Source organism: Nerophis lumbriciformis, linkage group LG08 (assembly GCF_033978685.3).
Source record: "Nerophis lumbriciformis linkage group LG08, RoL_Nlum_v2.1, whole genome shotgun sequence".
NCBI classification, from domain to species: domain Eukaryota; kingdom Metazoa; phylum Chordata; class Actinopteri; order Syngnathiformes; family Syngnathidae; genus Nerophis; species Nerophis lumbriciformis.
The window spans coordinates 35,262,501-35,281,118 of record NC_084555.2 but is presented as its reverse complement, the minus strand read 5'-3'; the positions used below and the strand labels follow the sequence as shown (position 1 = coordinate 35,281,118).

Sequence of the window (18,618 nt, the reverse complement as noted above, 5' to 3'; positions counted from 1 at the left end):
GTGGCAACATGCTTCTCCATGAAAGGTGAATTCCTCAGGGTGTGCAGCCTGTCACTCTCCTCTTTCCTGCCCAGATGCTCAGAATAGAAAATACCTATGCCTCCTGCTGAAAACATATTGCTGCGCCCACATGGCTTAGGCAGTAGATGGAAACATATCTAAAAACATTATTGTCGTAAAAAAGAAATACTGTTTTTCCCTGGAATTTATCTGTATTTTAATACATCTTGCAGGTGAATTATCTTATTCAATCATCTGGCATGATACAGAGATATAAAATAATTTACTATTCTGTGGTCCGGATATGTTATTGGATTGCTTTTCAAAATGTAATCAAAATATTTCCACATTATTACTGGGGGATGTCGAAAATAAGGGTTTCCCATTTTTTCCCGTAAAAGAAAAGAACAATAATACAACTATAAAAATAAAAAAAACACTCAAAGAGTGCAGACCTCCACCGGGTGTAGATTAACTACGATCAAAGTATTGGACAGGACGTCGGAAATGTGTAATAAAGTTGTACTTTATATAAGAAAAAAATGGGCATACAAATCGGTACAAAACGACCCCTTTATCTTGTTATCTGTCATTCATTTATCACCTGTAGGCTCGTAATCCTCAATCTCAACAACCACAATGCACCTGCTCCCGATCTTTCTAACATCCGGTTTGCCGCAATGAATTGTGGAACATGCAGAATTTTAGTTAACCCTTTGTTAGGCTATGAAGTAGAAAACAACTCAATTCAGTGTCAGTGTTTCTCAAATAATCAATATCAAATACATGTATAAGGGCAGCACGGTGGAAGAGGGGTTAGTGCATCTGCCTCACAATACGAAGGTCCTGAGTAGTCTTGGGTTCAATCCCGGGCTCGGGATCTTTCTGTGTGGAGTTTGCATGTCCTCCCTGTGACTGCGTGGGTTCCCTCCGGGTACTCCGGCTTCCTCCCACCTCCAAAGACATGCACCTGGGGATAAGTTGATTGGCAACACGAAATTGGCCCTACTGTGTGAATGTGAGTGTGAATGTTGTCTGTCGATCTGTGTTGGCCCTGTGATGAGGTGGCGACTTGTCCAGGGTGTACCCCGCCTTCCGCCCGGTTGTAGCTGAGATAGGCTCCAGCGCCCCCCGCGACCCCAAAGGGAATAAGCGGTAGAAAATGGATGGATGGAAATACATGTATAATCCAAATCAATTCACTTTTAAGTCTTTTTAACTGTAAATAATAATAGATTAATTTATCAGCAATTAAATCAAGCATGCAAATTATGAATGATCATCACACATGAACTAGATAACCCATAAATTACAACACCAGGGTCCAATTTCTAACATTTCCTGAAAGTTTAATCCAAATGTGCCCTTAACTTTTTGAGCTATCTATAGCAGAATGAAAGAAACAAAGTGAACCCTCTTGTTAGTCATCCACTATCTTTGTCTGTGTGAATGAAAGCAGGCCCGCAAGCATACACACCAAAAGTTGAACCTTGTAACGTAAACATAAGGTAACATAGAAGAAATGATTGAGATCAGGCCTAAAATCAAATCAGTTGTTCTTTATTCCACTTCGGATCTTTCCTGGAAGTTTAATGAAAATCCGCCCTCATTGTTTTGAGTTATTTTGATAACTAACTAACTTTGCCCCTAAGCATTTGAAGTACTCTCTAGAATAAGAAGTCAGCCATGCCTTTGAGGTTTAATTATAAAGTAGGATTTTGTGGACACTATAACATGTTTTTTTGATTATCTTTAACAATATGTTCACATCTTTAACAGGTTCCAATATTGTTAAATGACTTGCAAAAACATTGAGCCTCCTGACTTTTGAAACACCTAATATGATGGAGTGATAAGACAAAATATTGTTACATTCTCATATAAACTAAATTTATGTTCTAAAGTAATAAATACATTGATTTGCATGAAGAGTTAAGTCAGAATTTTGGCAGCGATGCACAATGTCCAATTCACTGGACACATGATTAATCCCACTTTCCACAAAACACAAATGTTAACGTTTATATTACTGCTTATTTTTGCTTTGTCCCCATATATGTACCGGTTTATGTGTGTGTATATATATATATATATATATATATATATATATATATATATATATATATATATATATATATATATATATTTGTTGTTGGGTTTTTTTTGTACAAGTGGCAGTGTATGGAATTGACATTCAGCCTAATACGTATAGGAGACAACAGCTTTTGAATAGCTGTCCACTGTTGTTACCCCAGTGCCTGAAAGGGTTGAAATATGTTATATAATGACATATACAGTGCTGTATATGTCACAATACTCAATGTATTGTTTAAGTTGTAGGAGGTATATTCGACCCAGTATTGTGTACTACTAGAATATCATTGTTTTGTTACAAAGTAAAGGTTTTGATATTTTGAGAAAAATTTAGGATTTTTTATTGGAAAAACTTAATTTGATGACCATAATGTCCAATTTTTCAAGGATAATGTCATAATATTACCAGTATAAATGTAATCTTGCATTAAGATGAGGCCTGTTGAAAAACTTGTCAAAAGACACTTTTTAATAAGTTGGACAAACATCGCAATAGTCAATCATAGGTATTGTCATATTAACACGATCATCAAAACCAACATTTAAACACATGAACACTGTGTGACTGTTCCCGCATCTAACCATTAGTGTTAATAAATAAATACTAAATGATATTACTTAATTAATTTAAGAAGGTATTTTAGATAAAAACTGTCGCCTTTACAGTACGTGCATGTAAAAATGTAGACCTTCAATCATTGGAAGGACAAGTTACTACTTTTTTTTGTTGCATCATCATATTTAAGATGATTGGGACATGGAGCAATTTCTTTCTACGATGGCAATGAGCACAACTACACTCACACACTCACACACGCACGCACACGCACACACACACACACACACGCACATGCACACACACACACCTCGCTTAACAGTTGCCATGACAACATTTAATACCCCTTCTTTCCAAAACACATTGCAGACTTTCTAAAAATACTGTCTTTTCTCACAGACAACAGCCTTCCGAGTGAATCCCTGCTCACTACATGGTAGGACTGTAGCGCTATAGTGACACACCATATATTAACACAAAGCCAATTGTTATTTAGTTATTTCCTATGTCGTATTTAAAGCACTTGTTCACCAAGCATTGTTAGGTGACCTGATCGAAGCTCGGGTCAGCGTCTCCATTCGTCTCTAGACAAGTGCATGCTGTTGTGAAGCAACAGACACACTGTAGAGGAGACGCTCAATGAGTTAGGACAGTGTTGGCAGTGTGCATGGAGAGACAAATTAAGGCCATGTCAGCCACTGATCCAACAGCCGAACAGACAGCCTGCTCATGGAGGATGACTTATGCATGCACAAACTGATAATTAAGCCCACAGGAATACATTGCATGAATTTGTAAATTCTTGGCAAATCCTTGTCTTTCTGTAACCTCCTCTGATGTGATATTGTGCAGTTGCATGAGTAAGTCGGCTTATGTGCATCAAGTCGCCTTCATCTCCGCAGCTTAGGGCAATGAGCCATTAGGCGCATGGATCTTATATAACACCAGAGGATGGTCTGGAAACGATATTGGGCATTGTGTGACTGATTTCAAATGGCCACAAGTGTGTCGTAACCATCTGCGACAAACAATGTGACAACACACTGACCCAAATCATCTGTAAAATGTCCACAAGATCACTTTATTAAGCCTTAGGTATGAATACACACACACAGGTTATTAAACTGTAGTATGGAATCCAGTTTACAAAGAGTGATTGCTTGCATTATTAACTCTAACAATATGCATTTTTGGTCAAAGGATAACTGGGTGAAGTCATCACTGGTCAGTAGCAGCTGATAATAAAGATGAGGTAGACAGTGACACACCCAATATACTGTATACAACTGGATGTTACCAGGATAATACAACATGTGTCAGTGGTGCCTTGTAAAAAGATGATTGAAAATAGAGACAACCTGCATAGGGCAATTTGTACCACTGCTATGAAAGGAAACACTATAAATACACCACCTACACAGCCTGTTGAACAAATGGTACAACTGGAAAAACACAGACGATGCAGGAATTAAATACATGCCGTAAATAATGCCTTCACAAAAACAGTTGTTTATTATTATGGCTTTTAGTCTGCATTGGTGTTGAACTGTACGGCATCATACTGAGAGGTGTCTCTAATATTTTGTTTGCCTTATTTAGCTACATTACAGTGGCAACATATGAGAAACACCTCCTAATATGGTGCAGTGCAGTTCTTCGCCACTGCAAATTAACTTGACTCTCGCCAGATCCTTGTAGTTAGCTGAGCTGCACACAAAGATCTGGGCTTGAGGGCATTGCAAACTCCTTCAAGATAGCAAAAAATAATGAACCAATCAGGATCGGCGGGCGGGATTTCATAGATGTGACATAGCGCAGAAGCGACTGTTTGATTCAAACAACAATGGCAGCACACAGCGAGGAGTCATGTGCTGACATTGATTCTGTTATTGCAACTGTTTTGTCGACATCGATCGTCTACTGACATTGCTGCGTTGTTTCGGTAAAAGTTGTCTAACTTTTCCTTCAGTCGTTATCCAATATGTCGGCTGTTTCCCATCGTCGCTCTCATCAGCGTCACCGGTTGATTTCGATGTGAGTGGTTGAAGTAGCACGTCATTCAAGATAAAGGACAAGTGGTTTATCCAATCACATACAATTATTTTTTTTACAAGGCCCCGTCTTCTGAAATACATCTATTGAGAAGTCCCAGTTCCTTGTGTGGAGCTCAGCAAACTACAATGATCTGACGAGAGTCAGGTTAACTGCAAATTACCACCAAGATAACAACTATATTGTTCAATTTATATCAATCAAAGCTGAGCAATATTGTCTTTGTAAAGACGTGTTTAATACAGCTCGTGTTGGATATCATTAGATAAAACATGAATTTTCTAGTTGTCGTTATATATACATATACATACATATATATATATATATATATATATATATATATATATATATATATATATATATATATATATATATATATATATATATATATATATATATATACATACAGCCGTGCTCATAAGTTTACATACATTGGGAGAATTTATGATTTCTTGGCCATTCTTCAGAGAATATGAATGATAACACAAAAACCTTTCTTCCACTCATGCTTAATGGTTGTGTGAAGCTATTTATTGGCAAACAACTGTGTTTACTCTTTTTAAATCAAAATGACACAAGAAAGTACCCAAATTACCCTGATCAAAAGTTTACATACCCCAGTGACTTTGATCTGATAACATGCACAAAAGTTGACACAAACAGGTTTGAATGGCTAATCAAGGTTCCAATCCTCACCTGTGACCTGTTTGTTTGTAATTAATGTGTGTGTATAAAAGGTCAGTGAGTTTCCAGGCTTCTGACAGACCATTGCATCTTTCATCCAGTGCTGCACAGATGTTTCTGGATTCTGAGTCATGTGGAAGGCAAAATAATTGTCAAAGGATCTGCGAGAAAAGGTCATTGAACTGCATAAAACAGGAAAGGGGTATAACAAGATATCCAAGGAATTGAGAATGCCAATCAGCAGTGTTCAGAGGCTGATTAAGAAGTAGAAAATTAGGGATTCAGGTAGACCAGCAAAGATTTCAGCCACAACTGCCAGGAAAATTGTTTGAGATGCAAAGAAAAATCCACAAATAACTTCAGCTGAGGCAGCACGGTGGTAGAGGGGTTAGTGCGTCTGCCTCACAATACGAAGGTCCTGGGTTCGATCCTGCGCTCGGGATCTTTCTGTGTGGAGTTTGCATGTTCTCCCCGTGACTGCGTGGGTTCCCTCCGGGTACTCCGGCTTCTTCCCACTTCCAAAGACATACACCTGGGGATAGGTTGATTGGCAACACTAAAATGGCCCTAGTGTGTGAATGTGAGTGTGAATGATGTCTGTCTATCTGTGTTGGCCCTGCGATGAGGTGCCGACTTGTCCAGGGTGTACACCGCCTTCCGCCCGATTGTAGCTGAGATAGGCTCCAGCTATCCCGAAGGGAATAAGCGGTAGAAAATGGATGGTAGAAAATAAGCGGTAGAAAATGGATGGATGGATGGAACTTCAGCTGAAATACAGGACTATCTGAAAAATTGTGGTGTGGCTGTTTCAAGATGCACAATAAGGAGGCACTTGAAGAAAAATGGGCTGCATGGTCGAGTCGCCAGAAAAAAGCAATTTCTGCGCAAATGTCACAAAGTATCCTGCTTACATTACGCCAAACAGCACAGAGACAAGCCTCAAAACTTCTGGAACAAAGTAATTTGGAGTGATGGCTTTCTTCTGGCGACTGGACCATGCATCCCATTTTTCTTAAAGTGCATCCTTATTGTGCATCTTGAAACAGCCACACCACCATTTTTCAGATAGTCCTGTATTTCAGCTGAAGTTATTTGTGGATTTTTCTTTGCATCTCGAACAATTTTCCTGGCAGTTGTGGCTGAAATCTTTGCTGGTCTACCTGAATCCCTCATTTTCTACTTCTTAATCAGCGTTTGAACACTGCTGATTGGCATTCTCAATTCCTTGGATTACATTTTATACAGCTTTCCTGTTTTATGCCGTTCAATTACCTTTTCTCGTAGATCCTTTGACAATTCTTTTGCCTTCCCCATGACTCAGAATCCAGAAACATCCGTGCAGCACTGGATGAAAGATGCAATGGTCTGTCAGAAGCCCAGAAACTCACTGACCTTTTATGCAAACACATTAATTACAAACAAACAGGTCACAGGTGAGGATTGGAACCTTGATTAGCCATTCAAACCTGTTTGTGTCAACTTTTGTACATGTTATCAGATAAAAGTCCCTGGGGTATGTAAACTATTGATCAGGGTCATTTTGGTACTTTCTTTTGTCATTTTGATTTAAAAAGAGTAAACAGTTGTTTGCCAATAAATAGCTTCACACAACCATTAAGCATGAGTGGAAGAAAGGTTCTTGTGTTATCATTCATATTCTCTGAAGAATGGCCAAGAAATCATACATTCTCCCAGGGTATGTAAACTTATGAGCACAACTGTATATATACATATACATATACATATATATCTATATACATCTATATATATACATATATATATATATATATATATATATATATATATATATATATATATACATATATTTATATATATATATATATATATATATATATATATATATATATATATATATATATATATATATATATATATATATATATATAAATCTATATACATATGATTGTCGCTGAGATAGGCTCCAGCGACCCCCCGCCATCCCAAAAGGGACAAGCGGTAGAAAATGGATGGATGGATGGATATAAATATATATTATATATACATATACATATATATATATATGTATATCATATATATATATATATATATATATATATATATATATATATATATATATATATATATATATATATATATATATATATATATATTCCAGAATATAAAAATAATTTTTTTAATGTAAACTCAGGATAAAGCGTTAATAACCACGTATCAGCAACTTGGATTTACAGTTGTATGGTAATAATCAAAAACTTGGCACACTGTTGTTAAAATACATGGCTTCGAAAAGAAACATAATGATAATCATAATAATACACACAAAGAGGTCATAAAGTAGGAGGTCTCCATGTCTAATTCAAAAACAAACCTCCTGTTCATGTATAAGCGCATTGGTCAATTCTCTAATCTTACATTTGTCACAGCGAAAGCAATACTGAGATAAACAACTACAGTGTAACACCAAACATGAGTGTAAAAGTACATGTAAGTCCTCCAATATGCTGTTTACATACACATAACAGTCTGATTTTTATAACAGTCAGATGAAGACTACTGAGATACTCACAGCCTTCACTGAGGGGAGCGTCACACACGGCCTGAAGTAAGGTGCACCATGGGCGCCATAACAGTCCGAGATTACTGCAGAAAGCTATCGGTGTATAACAGTTCTTGTCAGTAGTTATTATTATTGTGGATCTATTGGAAAAATGCTCCCAGCTTTTCATAAAACATATTAAAGATTAACATACACAAAACACTAATGAGTAAAGCAATTAAATCTTCCTCACAAAGAAACACATTGCTTTGTCTCGAAAACTTGTTTTGGTCACAGTTTGACTCAGAGCTGCCCGTTTGGGCCACACTAACCCGTCTTACCTAAATTCTATATTCAGAGTTTGTGCGTTGCTTTTAAAATACATCACAAATATCACTACAGTCAGAAGATATAGCGCAAAGGCATTATGTACAGGTTGACTTTGATGCTTTGTCTTTGTTTTGCTTAGGTACAAAATAGGCGAGTTTTGACCCTGCTAGCTAAAGATCCACAGCCAAGAAAATAAAACTCTGCCATTGGTGACCACACCGTACATTCGCCTTTGTTATGTAACCCTCTAACGTACAGCAAATGTACAGCAGCGGAAAAAGCCACAATGCTGCAAGTTACAGAACCTTGTTCCATGGCAACCACGATGAGTGAGATGACAGCAACAGCTCAGCGGCTCTGGCGACGACGCTTCAGTCTGCCTTGTCCTCACCGTTTTTGGCCCACCCCCGGCTCATAGCGGCCACCACGATCCCGTACATGTTGAGCCACGCTTGACGCAGGGGCGCTGTGTAGGCTTGGCCCAAATTGCACTGCAGCATGTAGAGGAGAGACTCCCCCACCACCTGAAAGAAACATAAGTGAACATGCAGATACAGCAAAACTGCAACGTGGATTTGCTCTAAGATAGTCCTACAGCGAACGACTGCGGGTTGACCCCCACGGCCTGATGCTTCCTCCCCAGGTTGAGAAGAAAGTCCTCCAGTGAGTGAAGATCGTCCAGGTGACTAACGGCTGCATCTATCACAAGCATCACCTAGAAATGTACGACCCATAAGTGAAGAAGGCACATGTTTGACTGAAATGATGATGTTGTGCCATAGCGGGGCTCTATATGGACCGACAGTGGCTCAACTTCCTATTGCTAATGTTGTGTTCTTCTTTGGCGGCAAACTAGCGTGGCTCAACAGATCCTCTGCTAGTTACACAACATATTGCCTCAAAAACATTACTCAACAATCTATTTCACACAATCGAGAAGTTCTTGTTGGTCACTTAACTAATTGATATGCCCATTCCTATGTAAAACACAAGTTTGAGGGGTGTGACGCTTACCTTGGTGACATGCTCTAGGAACTCTGGGCTGGAGAGGCAGTCTTGTGTCGTGCCACAATTTGTGTTGTAGTGGAATAGAGTGAGGAGTGCTGGGTCCAGCTCGAACAGCCTAGCCAGGACACAAACTAAACTGTTGTACAGGTGTGACACACGTTGAAATCTACAAACCAAACATAGACAAAGCTCCTACGCAAGTGTCGGATTTGGCGGAAATGCATTGTGGATGATTGCGGGCTGTCGCCAAGCAACTAGTCAAGCCGCCTCTGGTCTGGTGCACGGAAATATGTTGCTTGGGTTACAAACAAGAAGCTAGCTGTTGGACTCCACTCGATTGTTACCTGGAAAACATGATGATGCCATGTGGAACTTTGTTCTTGCCCAGGCTCTCCCAGCTGCTTAGTATCAGCTCCTTGTCCTTTGCTGACAGCTTCTCCATCCTCCTTTGAGGCTTTGAGTACTTCTTGAGGTGAAACACAGCTCCTCTACAGGACAAGGTGGCTCAGTTCTTGCAGATCCATAACAAGGGAGGAGGTCCTCGGAGGAAACTTCTGCACCTGCAAGACAAAGTGGAACATCAAAAGATTGCTGCAGCAAGATGGGGGGTGCCTGAACACACACACATACCTTCCAAAAAAGGTCAGTCTTGGCTCTGAACTTGTGCTGCGACCAAGCTCAGGGGTCTGCTTTGTGTGAGAGTGTGCAAGTGTGTTTGTGTGCGTGCAGGCAGCAGCTTTGCCTCAAACTCTGGTGCACTTGCTCTCTGCTTTCCCCCCAGCCCACGGTGCAGTCAAGAGAGACAAGTTGTGCCACGCTCTCATGTATCACTGTGGCTGTTATCTGTCTCTCGCTCTATCTCTCTCTCCCCACATCCCCGATAGCCACTCTCTCTCCTGTTATTATTCAAGCCGCTGAAGGAGAAAGAAAAATAGAGGTGTATTGCTCCTTGGTGCTGCTGCTCCAATCAGGCTGCGGGCTACAGCTCCTCCTGCAGGTGAGCTCAGGAATAAAACTTAATCATGCATACGTACACGCTCTCAAACTCATTCAATTTTTTGTGGGTTTACATATTATAATCTGGTACTATGTGCTTGCCACTATGTTACATTATGTTCACTAGAGATCTGAATGTGTCACTTTTAGTAATTATTATCCTAATATTTTCCTCTCTTTTTAATTATTTATTTGAATTTCTAGCATGCAGTTTCCCCCTTTGATATTATCTAACAGGTTGGGAATGTCCGGGTTTGTTTTCAGCCGCGCCCCAGCTAATCAGGGGTGCATCCCAGGGATATGCTGTTCCCATGACAACCCTTGAAGATGTAGCCCTTGAAGCTTTGCCATGTGACGTCTGAAATATCATTGAAAGGGTTGTGATGTTTATTACATTGATAAGTAGTTATTTTCAATATAATTAAGGTGTTAGATAATGCAAATATGTATTTCTTCCACCTGCTTGTCCTCATCAGAGTCATGGGTGAGCTGAAGCCAATCCCATCTGACTTTGAGGGAGAGGCAAGGTACACCCTCGACTGGTGACTATAGCCAATCACAAGACAAAAATACAATGATTCACACTCACATTCACACATGTGGACAATTTTGTCTCCAATTAACCTAACATGCATATACAGTATATACAAGCCATGGTACCCAGTGAAAACCCACACATGCACAGGACAAACATGCAAACGCCACAAAGAGATGCCCCCAAGGAGATACAAACCCTTAATCTCCTGACGGTAAGGCAGACATGCTAATCATGGTGCGCAATGGTGCACGTTTTAAAATTCTACTATTTTCGCACACAAAATAATGCAATTCTCAGGCAGATTTTTAATAACACTGAGATCCTATGGTCACGCAAACTTCAGTTGCTTTCAGGAATGACACACTCGCCTAAAAAGAGTAACCACTCAATGTCTGCATGATGTGCTTTTGATTATGATTGAATACATATTGAGACATTCTCATGTGGTTCTTACGGAAAAAGATCTAAAATTCCAAGCTGTCAGCTGTATAAGCAGAGCCTTCTAGTAGAAGCCAGTGTACAAGCGTACAGTAATTGATGTGGGTCTGTGGGCCCGCTGCAAAAACCACCAAGCTGGTCTGTGTGACTGTGCAAGGATTTATTTAGGTGGCAGTGCGGCTCTGGTGACTCGGAACTTTAACCCAGCACTGTAAGATAGGCCTGTGTGTCCTCGTAGGAATTGTTAAAAATGCATGAGTGCATTTTAACTTAAAAGCAAATACTTCATAAGAAAGGTTGGATTATGTTTATGTGTGAAAGATTCTAAACAGGAGAATGGCTATTTCCACTGAGAGCAGCATTCAAAATAAAAAAAAAACAATGATTGACCAGAGACACTTTGATATTTTTTTGTTTTTAAAACTTTGTAAAAAGGCTTAAAAATAAGTTATTTTAACAGTATATTTCAGGACAAAATATCAATGTTATTATTATTAGTATCAAACTGTTTCTGCTTTTAGTGCCTTTTTGAGATATTTCTCATTTCTGCTGGGATTTTTTTGGTTTACGTTTATTTGTGCGAAATGCCATAGGCCGCAAATGGCCCCAAAATGGCCTGTGGGCCACACTCCAGAATGAGTGAGCTGAAATAGTGTTTCCATTCAGTTTTTAAAATGTTTATTTTGGTAATCAGTTGTCCACAATTCTACAAAACATGTTATTGTTTTCAGAATAATCTATTTCATCTATAAGTATCTAAAATATGATTTACAAATGATTATCTACAGTTACCGGTACATACACTTTTCTATGTTTTCCCCTTGGAATTGTCTGGTTCAGATGTTTTGAGATTTCTTAATTCATAGTTACAATTGTTGGCATATCACATTGTTGAAGTGGTTCGCTAGACATGAGTCATATTTGAATACAGTGTTGTTTTCTAGCTGAGAGGCCACAAAAACATTGTACCGTCTGATCATGACAATCCTTCCCCCATGTTGTTCTCCTCCACATCTTAAATTTTCTCCACCGTTGTCTACATTTTCCTACCTAAATCAGGCATGTTGGGTTAGAAAATGGCTGTATTGTAATTATATCAAATTTTTACTTGTCTACCATATTTTTTCTTATGCAGGGCAGGCCCAGGAAAAAAAATCATGTAATGTCACATGAGCAAACCACAAGAAGTCCTTGGCTCTCGAGTGAGCGTGCTATTTACGATATTACCGGACACAGTGGGATTACATTGTTTAGGGAAAAAACAACTGATTAAATTCTCACTCTGCATCACTTTCTTGGATAGCATTGTCATTTCTGTCGACATCTGGGGTGGTGTCATCCTCCAATGTAGATAAAATAGATGTTCCCTTCACCATTCCTCCCTTTTCTTCCACAAACTGCTCTTTTACGCCAGCTTTCTTCAGTTCGTTCTTGTAAGTCTGCTCTGCTTGAGCTTTTGCATTTCTCTGACAAAAAAATCTAAATTATGTCTCAGTAGAATGTGGCAAATAGAAGGTGATGGGGCTAACGTGTTGCTTACCTGTTTCACCTGTTCAAACAACAGGGGACGCTCTCTAACACGAGCATTCATGTCCCGTAGATCCCTCTTGTAATCGCTTGTCCTTTGCTGATCTGCCTCCCTGTGCATGAGAGACCAAAAGTTGTTCTGCAGATCAGTGTTGCAACACAGGAGGATGAGTTGTCTTTATTTTACCGATGGTGCTTTAGTCTTTCCTCAAAGACTTCTCTCAAGCTTTTGTGAGGGTCCAGTAACTTGGAATGATGGGAAACAGTCTTCCTCATGGCCTCAGACTTGGTCCTGTACTTCTTCAACCAGTCTTCACTTGCCTGGTTCTTCCAATCCCTCATTTCCATGGACATCCTGGAAAGGTAGCGTACATTATTTTAGGTAGAAACTTAATTGATCCTAAAGAAAAGTGTTGTAAATGATGGTCTGTATGACAGGCAGGCAAACTAGTTTAAGTATGTAGACTATATATCTAGTTCATTACTTTACCTGATGGCCATGCAGCGTTTCCTTGTTGCATCTGTGATGTAAGTTGGAAGCGTGTCGGCAGACAAGGACGTCAGCGCTCCACATGACTTACTTCGATTGAGATTACCAGAAATCTGCCAAAAATAAATGTGTATTGTTTATAGGGTAGACATATACATTATATCAGGGGTGTTCAAAGTGCGACCCTGAGGCCATTTCCATCCCACAGCTATTTTTTTTATTGGCCCGATTAGAACATTACACAAAAAAACGAGGTTTTTGTTGACAAAATAATATTAGTTAAGAATAATATCAATGAATCAATTAATTGTATTTGGATCATGTTAAAAAACGTCACTAGCACACATTTTGCTCAAGTGATTAACCGTCCAAACGGAGTGAAAGATGCAGAAATTGTCTGGTCCCACAATTTGTGCATCAATTTGGGCCAGTGGTGGCTGTTTTTAAAATTGTGCTATAAGTAATTAAACCTTGACTTTGAAGAAAGGAGATGTCTGAGGGAGGTTAGATTACATATTATACACTCATTTGCTTTGTTACTTGTAACACAAAGCTAAGACGTGGACGTTTGTTCAGATAGTTTAGCATATATTGATTGACTCACTGGTTTTATTATATTTTTCACAGAAAAAAGTGGCCACAGAATCCTTGAATTTTTTCTGTATATGACCCTCGCTGGAAAAGGTTTGGACACCGCTGCATTATATGCACCTTTTTAGCAGTCTAAAGCTAGAGGCCAATCTTAGTGTTTTAAATCAGGAGTTTTTAACCTTTTTGACATCATGCCCAACTTTTCCACTAGAGGAAACTAAAATCATATTCTTGATTTTAACCATATTCAAAAATTGTATCTAACCTACTTACTGTTTAACAGGATAAACCTTGTCAAATTATATGAAAGCATGTGTTAATCACAAAGATTATAAATATATTATGAATATCCTGATTACAAAAACAAATACTAATCAAATATTCAGCAAAATAATGGACTCATAAACTCTCATAAAGAAATACATGTACATACAATTACGTACTGCTAAAATAAATACATTCTAACTAAATTAATAATAAATAATAATAATACATATATTTCTTAAATAATTTCCCACAAATTTGACCACTTTATCACTTTAGTCATAATGTTTGCGCTTAAAAGACTTCTCCATGAGTTTTAATGATTTATTCTGTTTGTCATTTGTTTTTATCATGCTTTTGCACCTTTCTACATAAGTTAAGTATTTTGGATAGTCAGAATCTAACATCTTCATGAGCTCACACTGATCATATCCATTAATTATGAAACAACATGTTTAACAAACACAATACTGTACAGGTACATTCTCATGAAAAGAGCTTTATTTAAAAACACTAAAAATAGAGGTGAGAAAACTGAATTATAATGTAAGAAGGGGTGCACAATATGTGCATTGACTTGACAAAAACTCACTTGCCACAAATATGGCTTGGTGACATGCTTGTGGCTACAGAACAACATAGGTTGTGGTTAGCTGGGGTGGTTACTAACAATAATGGTTGGAAAGTGTAAAAATATATTTCCCTGAGCAGCCAAGCCCATGTACCAACATTACCTAGTTCTATTGTATCTAACTACAAAAGCTCCAAAAAAGCTGAGAAAAAACATATTATGATGTGCATGTAATTTTAAGACAATATTGATGTTTCAAACTGATACGTTGTATATGAAAATGCACACTCATTCTGAAAGTGATGCCTGCAGCACTCCAAGAGGGCAAACCAGTTTCTCGAAACTCGCAAGGTGAAGCTGTTCCCAATTATTGCTGTATATGCAGATTTTAATGGGCCGTGAGTTCAGCAACAAGATTTAAGTTTACCTGGGACTTTTCAGGGCTCTGTTTCTTCTGCCGGACAGGAAGGGCAGATGTCCTCAGGTAAAAGGGCTGACACCTGATCACATCTTTAACTGGTGATTTTATCATCCTCTCTGTCTGCAGAGCTTTGTGCAGACGACTGAAATCTGGCACCTTATGGTTGATTTTTGGCTGGAAGCTTGGCTTCTCGTCCAGGAAACCAAGCTTTTCTCTTCTGGTCCGCTCTGCTGTGCGAGATTTGGGTCTCTCGAAGGCTGCAGGCTTCTCTCGTTCAATGGTACTTACGTGGACTTTTCTGCAATGGTCCTGATCTGCACAAAAAGGGTATGTAGAAAATGTTGTCATTTTGTACTATACAATGTAAACATACATCTGCAGACAGTTTTTTTTGTTATACACATATGAAATAAAATACAAAACATTAAAAAAAACTTAATCGCTCCTAAGCATACCACACCATGTGTCAACCATGATGAGGCGGATGTTGGAATGGGCTTTAGAAGGTTTGGTCCTACTTTTAATCCATGTTTTACATATTATGGTTATATTTACACTTACACCACCTTTCTATACAAACCAATAAACAAATCACCGTTCTAATTAAGTATTCAGATAGAAAGCTGTCACACCTTTCTCTTTGAGTAGCTTGGAAGCGGACTGTTGAATTTTGTCTAAAGTTGTCTTTTTTGCCTCCTGGGAGACTTGGGTCACCATTGCAGCCAACTTGTCCTGTTTCTTCTTTTCTCTATCCTGGAAGCTAAAAGGTTTTTGCACAGAGAGCAGAAAAGTTTTCCTTTGCTCAAGTCTTTGCTTCCTCTCTTTGTCCCTCTGTTCCATCATCTCCTGGTAGAGGGGATGTCTGATTTGACTGGGGATTGGAAGTGCACTGAACTTCTTCTTGCACTCAGCCTCCTCCGCTTCTTCTTTCCTCTGCTGCGTTGTTTTGAATGAAGCTGCACGTTCACACTGCTGCGTATGGTAGGGAAGCAGCCGAGGGGGATGCTTCGGGTCTGATGAATATCCCAAAGCTGGAGCAGGTACCTCTAACAGCCTAGAATTCTTTGATGTTCTATTAGCAGATGTCAGTGCATGTGTAGAGGCATATCGCCTTAGTTCTCCAGGTCTAAGTAGAGACAAAAATCTTTGTTAAACCACAACTGTACTACAAAAAACAAGAACATTGAGAAGACATACTTTGTTTGACAAGTTACTTCATTAGTACCCCCGGTCGGTCGGTCCACATCTGCTGAAAGAAGAGTGTTGCTATGAATCCTCCTCTCCAGCTCATCTCTGTGTCTCCTTTCTGTCTCCTGTAGCTGCTGTTGGACGGCTTCCCTCAGGTATTGCAGTCCCTGATGGACGATTCCTACTGATTCCAACCCATTGGCAAGGAAGACCTCTGGCACTGACATATTTGTAAATTGAATTGTCTGAAATGCATGGAGACAGTATATCAGTCATTAATTCTATCTCTTGGCGACCTTTCTATCCATCTATATATTACAACAAACTTCAGACAACCACACCCCCAGTCTGGGTATAATGTTACCATGGAAACCAAACATCCGTCCACGGTCCACTGAGCTGCGTATATAATGTACCTTGAGTGATATTAACTTAATGTAACTACAGTGATTATTTCAGTTTATCTACTAATATTTGCAAACTGTCATCTTATTATGAGCAGCTAACAGATATCAATAAGCAACAACAGGTGCTGCTGACCTGATGAAAGTTGAATTGAATTGTTGAAGTTGGTTCTCAGCGTCCAGGCGTCGTCCTGATTCTTAAATATTTCTCAATAAAGTACAATACATTTGGGAAGTTCATTCGATGAGCAAAGGGTCGCAAAGTTTTTAAAAAATGCCAAAAATGACGACGTAAGTCGACTGTTTTGATCGCAAGAGCACTGTTGGTGGTCAAAAGCGGAAGCGCGAGCTGCGACACCCGTGCATTCTGATTGGCTGCAATGCCGGAAGTGATTCCGCCGCTTCTGAAGTTGTCAACACAACATGGCTGAAACGCCGAAGCGACAGGACTAATGCCTCTAGACAGGGTCAAGGAGAAAACAGTCGGTAAATTGTAACCAAGCGATTAAGCTTCAAAAAAGGGACATGTCTATCATATTTTAAGACGAGACTCGTTTAATTTAAAAACCGAATTATGTTAAACATTACAAGGGCACGTATCGCCCTGAACGGGGCTGGACGGTGTTTATTTGCCGAAAAGCACCGAATTGTTGTAAAAATAGTCAGCCGAGGGCGAGTGTGTGCAACACATGGCAACGATAGTGGTAAAAATGAGGTTTATGATATTATAATATCGGGGGGAGGGATTGTTGGATCTGCAATGGCATGCTCCGTAGGTAAGTGACTGCATTGTCAATATAAAATAAAACGTAATATGTAATTTACCATTTCCCTGGCAGGTATGGATCCCAACTTGATGGGTAAGAAGGTCCTTCTTCTTGAAGCAGGCAACAAGAAAGTGATGGATGAAGTTCCTGACAGCTACAGCACCAGAGTCAGCTCCATAAGTCCAGGCTCTGCTACACTCCTCAATGGTAGTACCATTTTTTTTGTTTTATTTTGCCTATTGTTCACAATCCTTATGAGAACAAGAAGACCAAAGTTGGGGGGTTTTTTGCATTCTGACATGTGAAGTGAATTATATTTATGTAGCGCTTTTCTCTAGTGACTCAAAGTGCTTTTGCATAGTGAAACCCAATATTTAAGTTACATTTAAACCAGTGTAGGTGGCACTGGGAGCAGGTAGGTAAAGTGTCTTGCCCAAGGACACAACGGCAGTGACTAGGATGGCGGAAGCGGGGATCGAACCTGAAACCCTCAAGTTGCTGACACGGCCACGAGTTATAAAGATATGCAAAAATCGGTTTGTTCTGGGTGGCTATCAATGCAGCTAATGGGAGCAATCAATTCTACCCCTAAATCACTTTAAAATGCATTCAAAAACCGTCAACAATATTTCATTTATGTTCCGTAACCTGTATAATAACCAAACTGTAGAGACATTGTTATTGCAAGAGTGAACACGGAGGAACTCTTTTTCTAGCATAGTAACACATTGGCACGCTACGGTAGCCAAAAAAGCTAACTACTGCAACCGATAAGCAAGCTTCTACGTCAGCAGGAAACGCATTTCTGTTTATAATGCACAACACTGTGACTGAAAAACATGAACAATCATATTACAGCATCTGTAAAGTGTTATTTAATGTTTTGTTTGTACACAGCTAGCCAGACAGCACATGCTGTCTGTCCTGATACACGCATGACGTGCTGCATGTATCATGAACAATTATTAAAATGTGACTCACTCGATGAACAGTTAGTTGTCTGTTTGGTCCAGCCGGCCAGGGACGTTTTTTCCGGTTTTATTTGGGTAAGCACTCCATTTATATCAAAATAGCATGGCTTCAAATTTAATATTTTGCAGCTTCGAGTCACTTTTACCTCACTCTCTCGGCTTCCGTCTGCTCCAATGTTTTACGCTTCCTTCGTGCTCGCTTCTAGAAGC

At 39.2% G+C, this 18,618-nt stretch overlaps 3 protein-coding genes across 3 annotated transcripts in view; 1 reads left to right on the top strand and 2 right to left on the bottom strand.

Moving 5' to 3' along the window:
• ngb (neuroglobin) overlaps nucleotides 1-10,251 on the bottom strand; it is a 36,257-nt gene extending 26,006 nt beyond the window's left edge. The window contains exons 1-5 of the mRNA XM_061968794.2: nucleotides 9,873-10,251; nucleotides 9,587-9,802; nucleotides 9,249-9,357; nucleotides 8,830-8,949; nucleotides 8,626-8,758 (exon numbers count right to left, since the gene is read on the bottom strand). Coding sequence (XP_061824778.1) covers nucleotides 8,626-8,758; nucleotides 8,830-8,949; nucleotides 9,249-9,357; nucleotides 9,587-9,684 — 460 coding nt within the window. The 5' untranslated portion in view covers nucleotides 9,685-9,802; nucleotides 9,873-10,251. The remainder of the gene's footprint in view (nucleotides 1-8,625; nucleotides 8,759-8,829; nucleotides 8,950-9,248; nucleotides 9,358-9,586; nucleotides 9,803-9,872) is intronic.
• Nucleotides 10,252-11,891: 1,640 nt separating this feature from the next.
• Nucleotides 11,892-16,949, bottom strand: fam161b (FAM161 centrosomal protein B). Its single transcript, XM_061968781.2, has 8 exons — nucleotides 16,807-16,949; nucleotides 16,276-16,511; nucleotides 15,711-16,204; nucleotides 15,085-15,392; nucleotides 13,232-13,344; nucleotides 12,929-13,096; nucleotides 12,755-12,854; nucleotides 11,892-12,680 (listed from the first exon to the last, which is right to left on the bottom strand). Exons 2-8 carry the CDS (start codon nucleotides 16,491-16,493, stop codon nucleotides 12,492-12,494), a joined length of 1,590 nt encoding a protein of 529 aa, XP_061824765.2. The 5' UTR covers nucleotides 16,494-16,511; nucleotides 16,807-16,949; the 3' UTR covers nucleotides 11,892-12,491.
• Nucleotides 16,950-16,999: 50 nt separating this feature from the next.
• The window catches only part of coq6 (coenzyme Q6 monooxygenase), a 37,430-nt gene continuing 35,811 nt past the window's right edge, over nucleotides 17,000-18,618 (top strand). Inside the window, exons 1-2 of the mRNA XM_061968784.2 lie at nucleotides 17,000-17,446; nucleotides 17,510-17,644. Of these exons, the coding sequence (XP_061824768.2) occupies nucleotides 17,245-17,446; nucleotides 17,510-17,644 (337 nt within the window). The 5' untranslated portion in view covers nucleotides 17,000-17,244. The remainder of the gene's footprint in view (nucleotides 17,447-17,509; nucleotides 17,645-18,618) is intronic.

Coding starts and splice junctions, on each gene's coding strand:
- fam161b (XM_061968781.2), bottom strand. CDS start 16,493: ATGTCAGTGCCAGAGGTCTTCCTTGCCAATGGGTTGGAATCAGTAGGA. Junction 16,205..16,275: donor GAAGTAACTTGTCAAACAAA/GTATGTCTTCTC, acceptor GTCTCTACTTAG/ACCTGGAGAACTAAGGCGAT. Junction 15,393..15,710: donor CAAGCTACTCAAAGAGAAAG/GTGTGACAGCTT, acceptor CTTTTTGTGCAG/ATCAGGACCATTGCAGAAAA.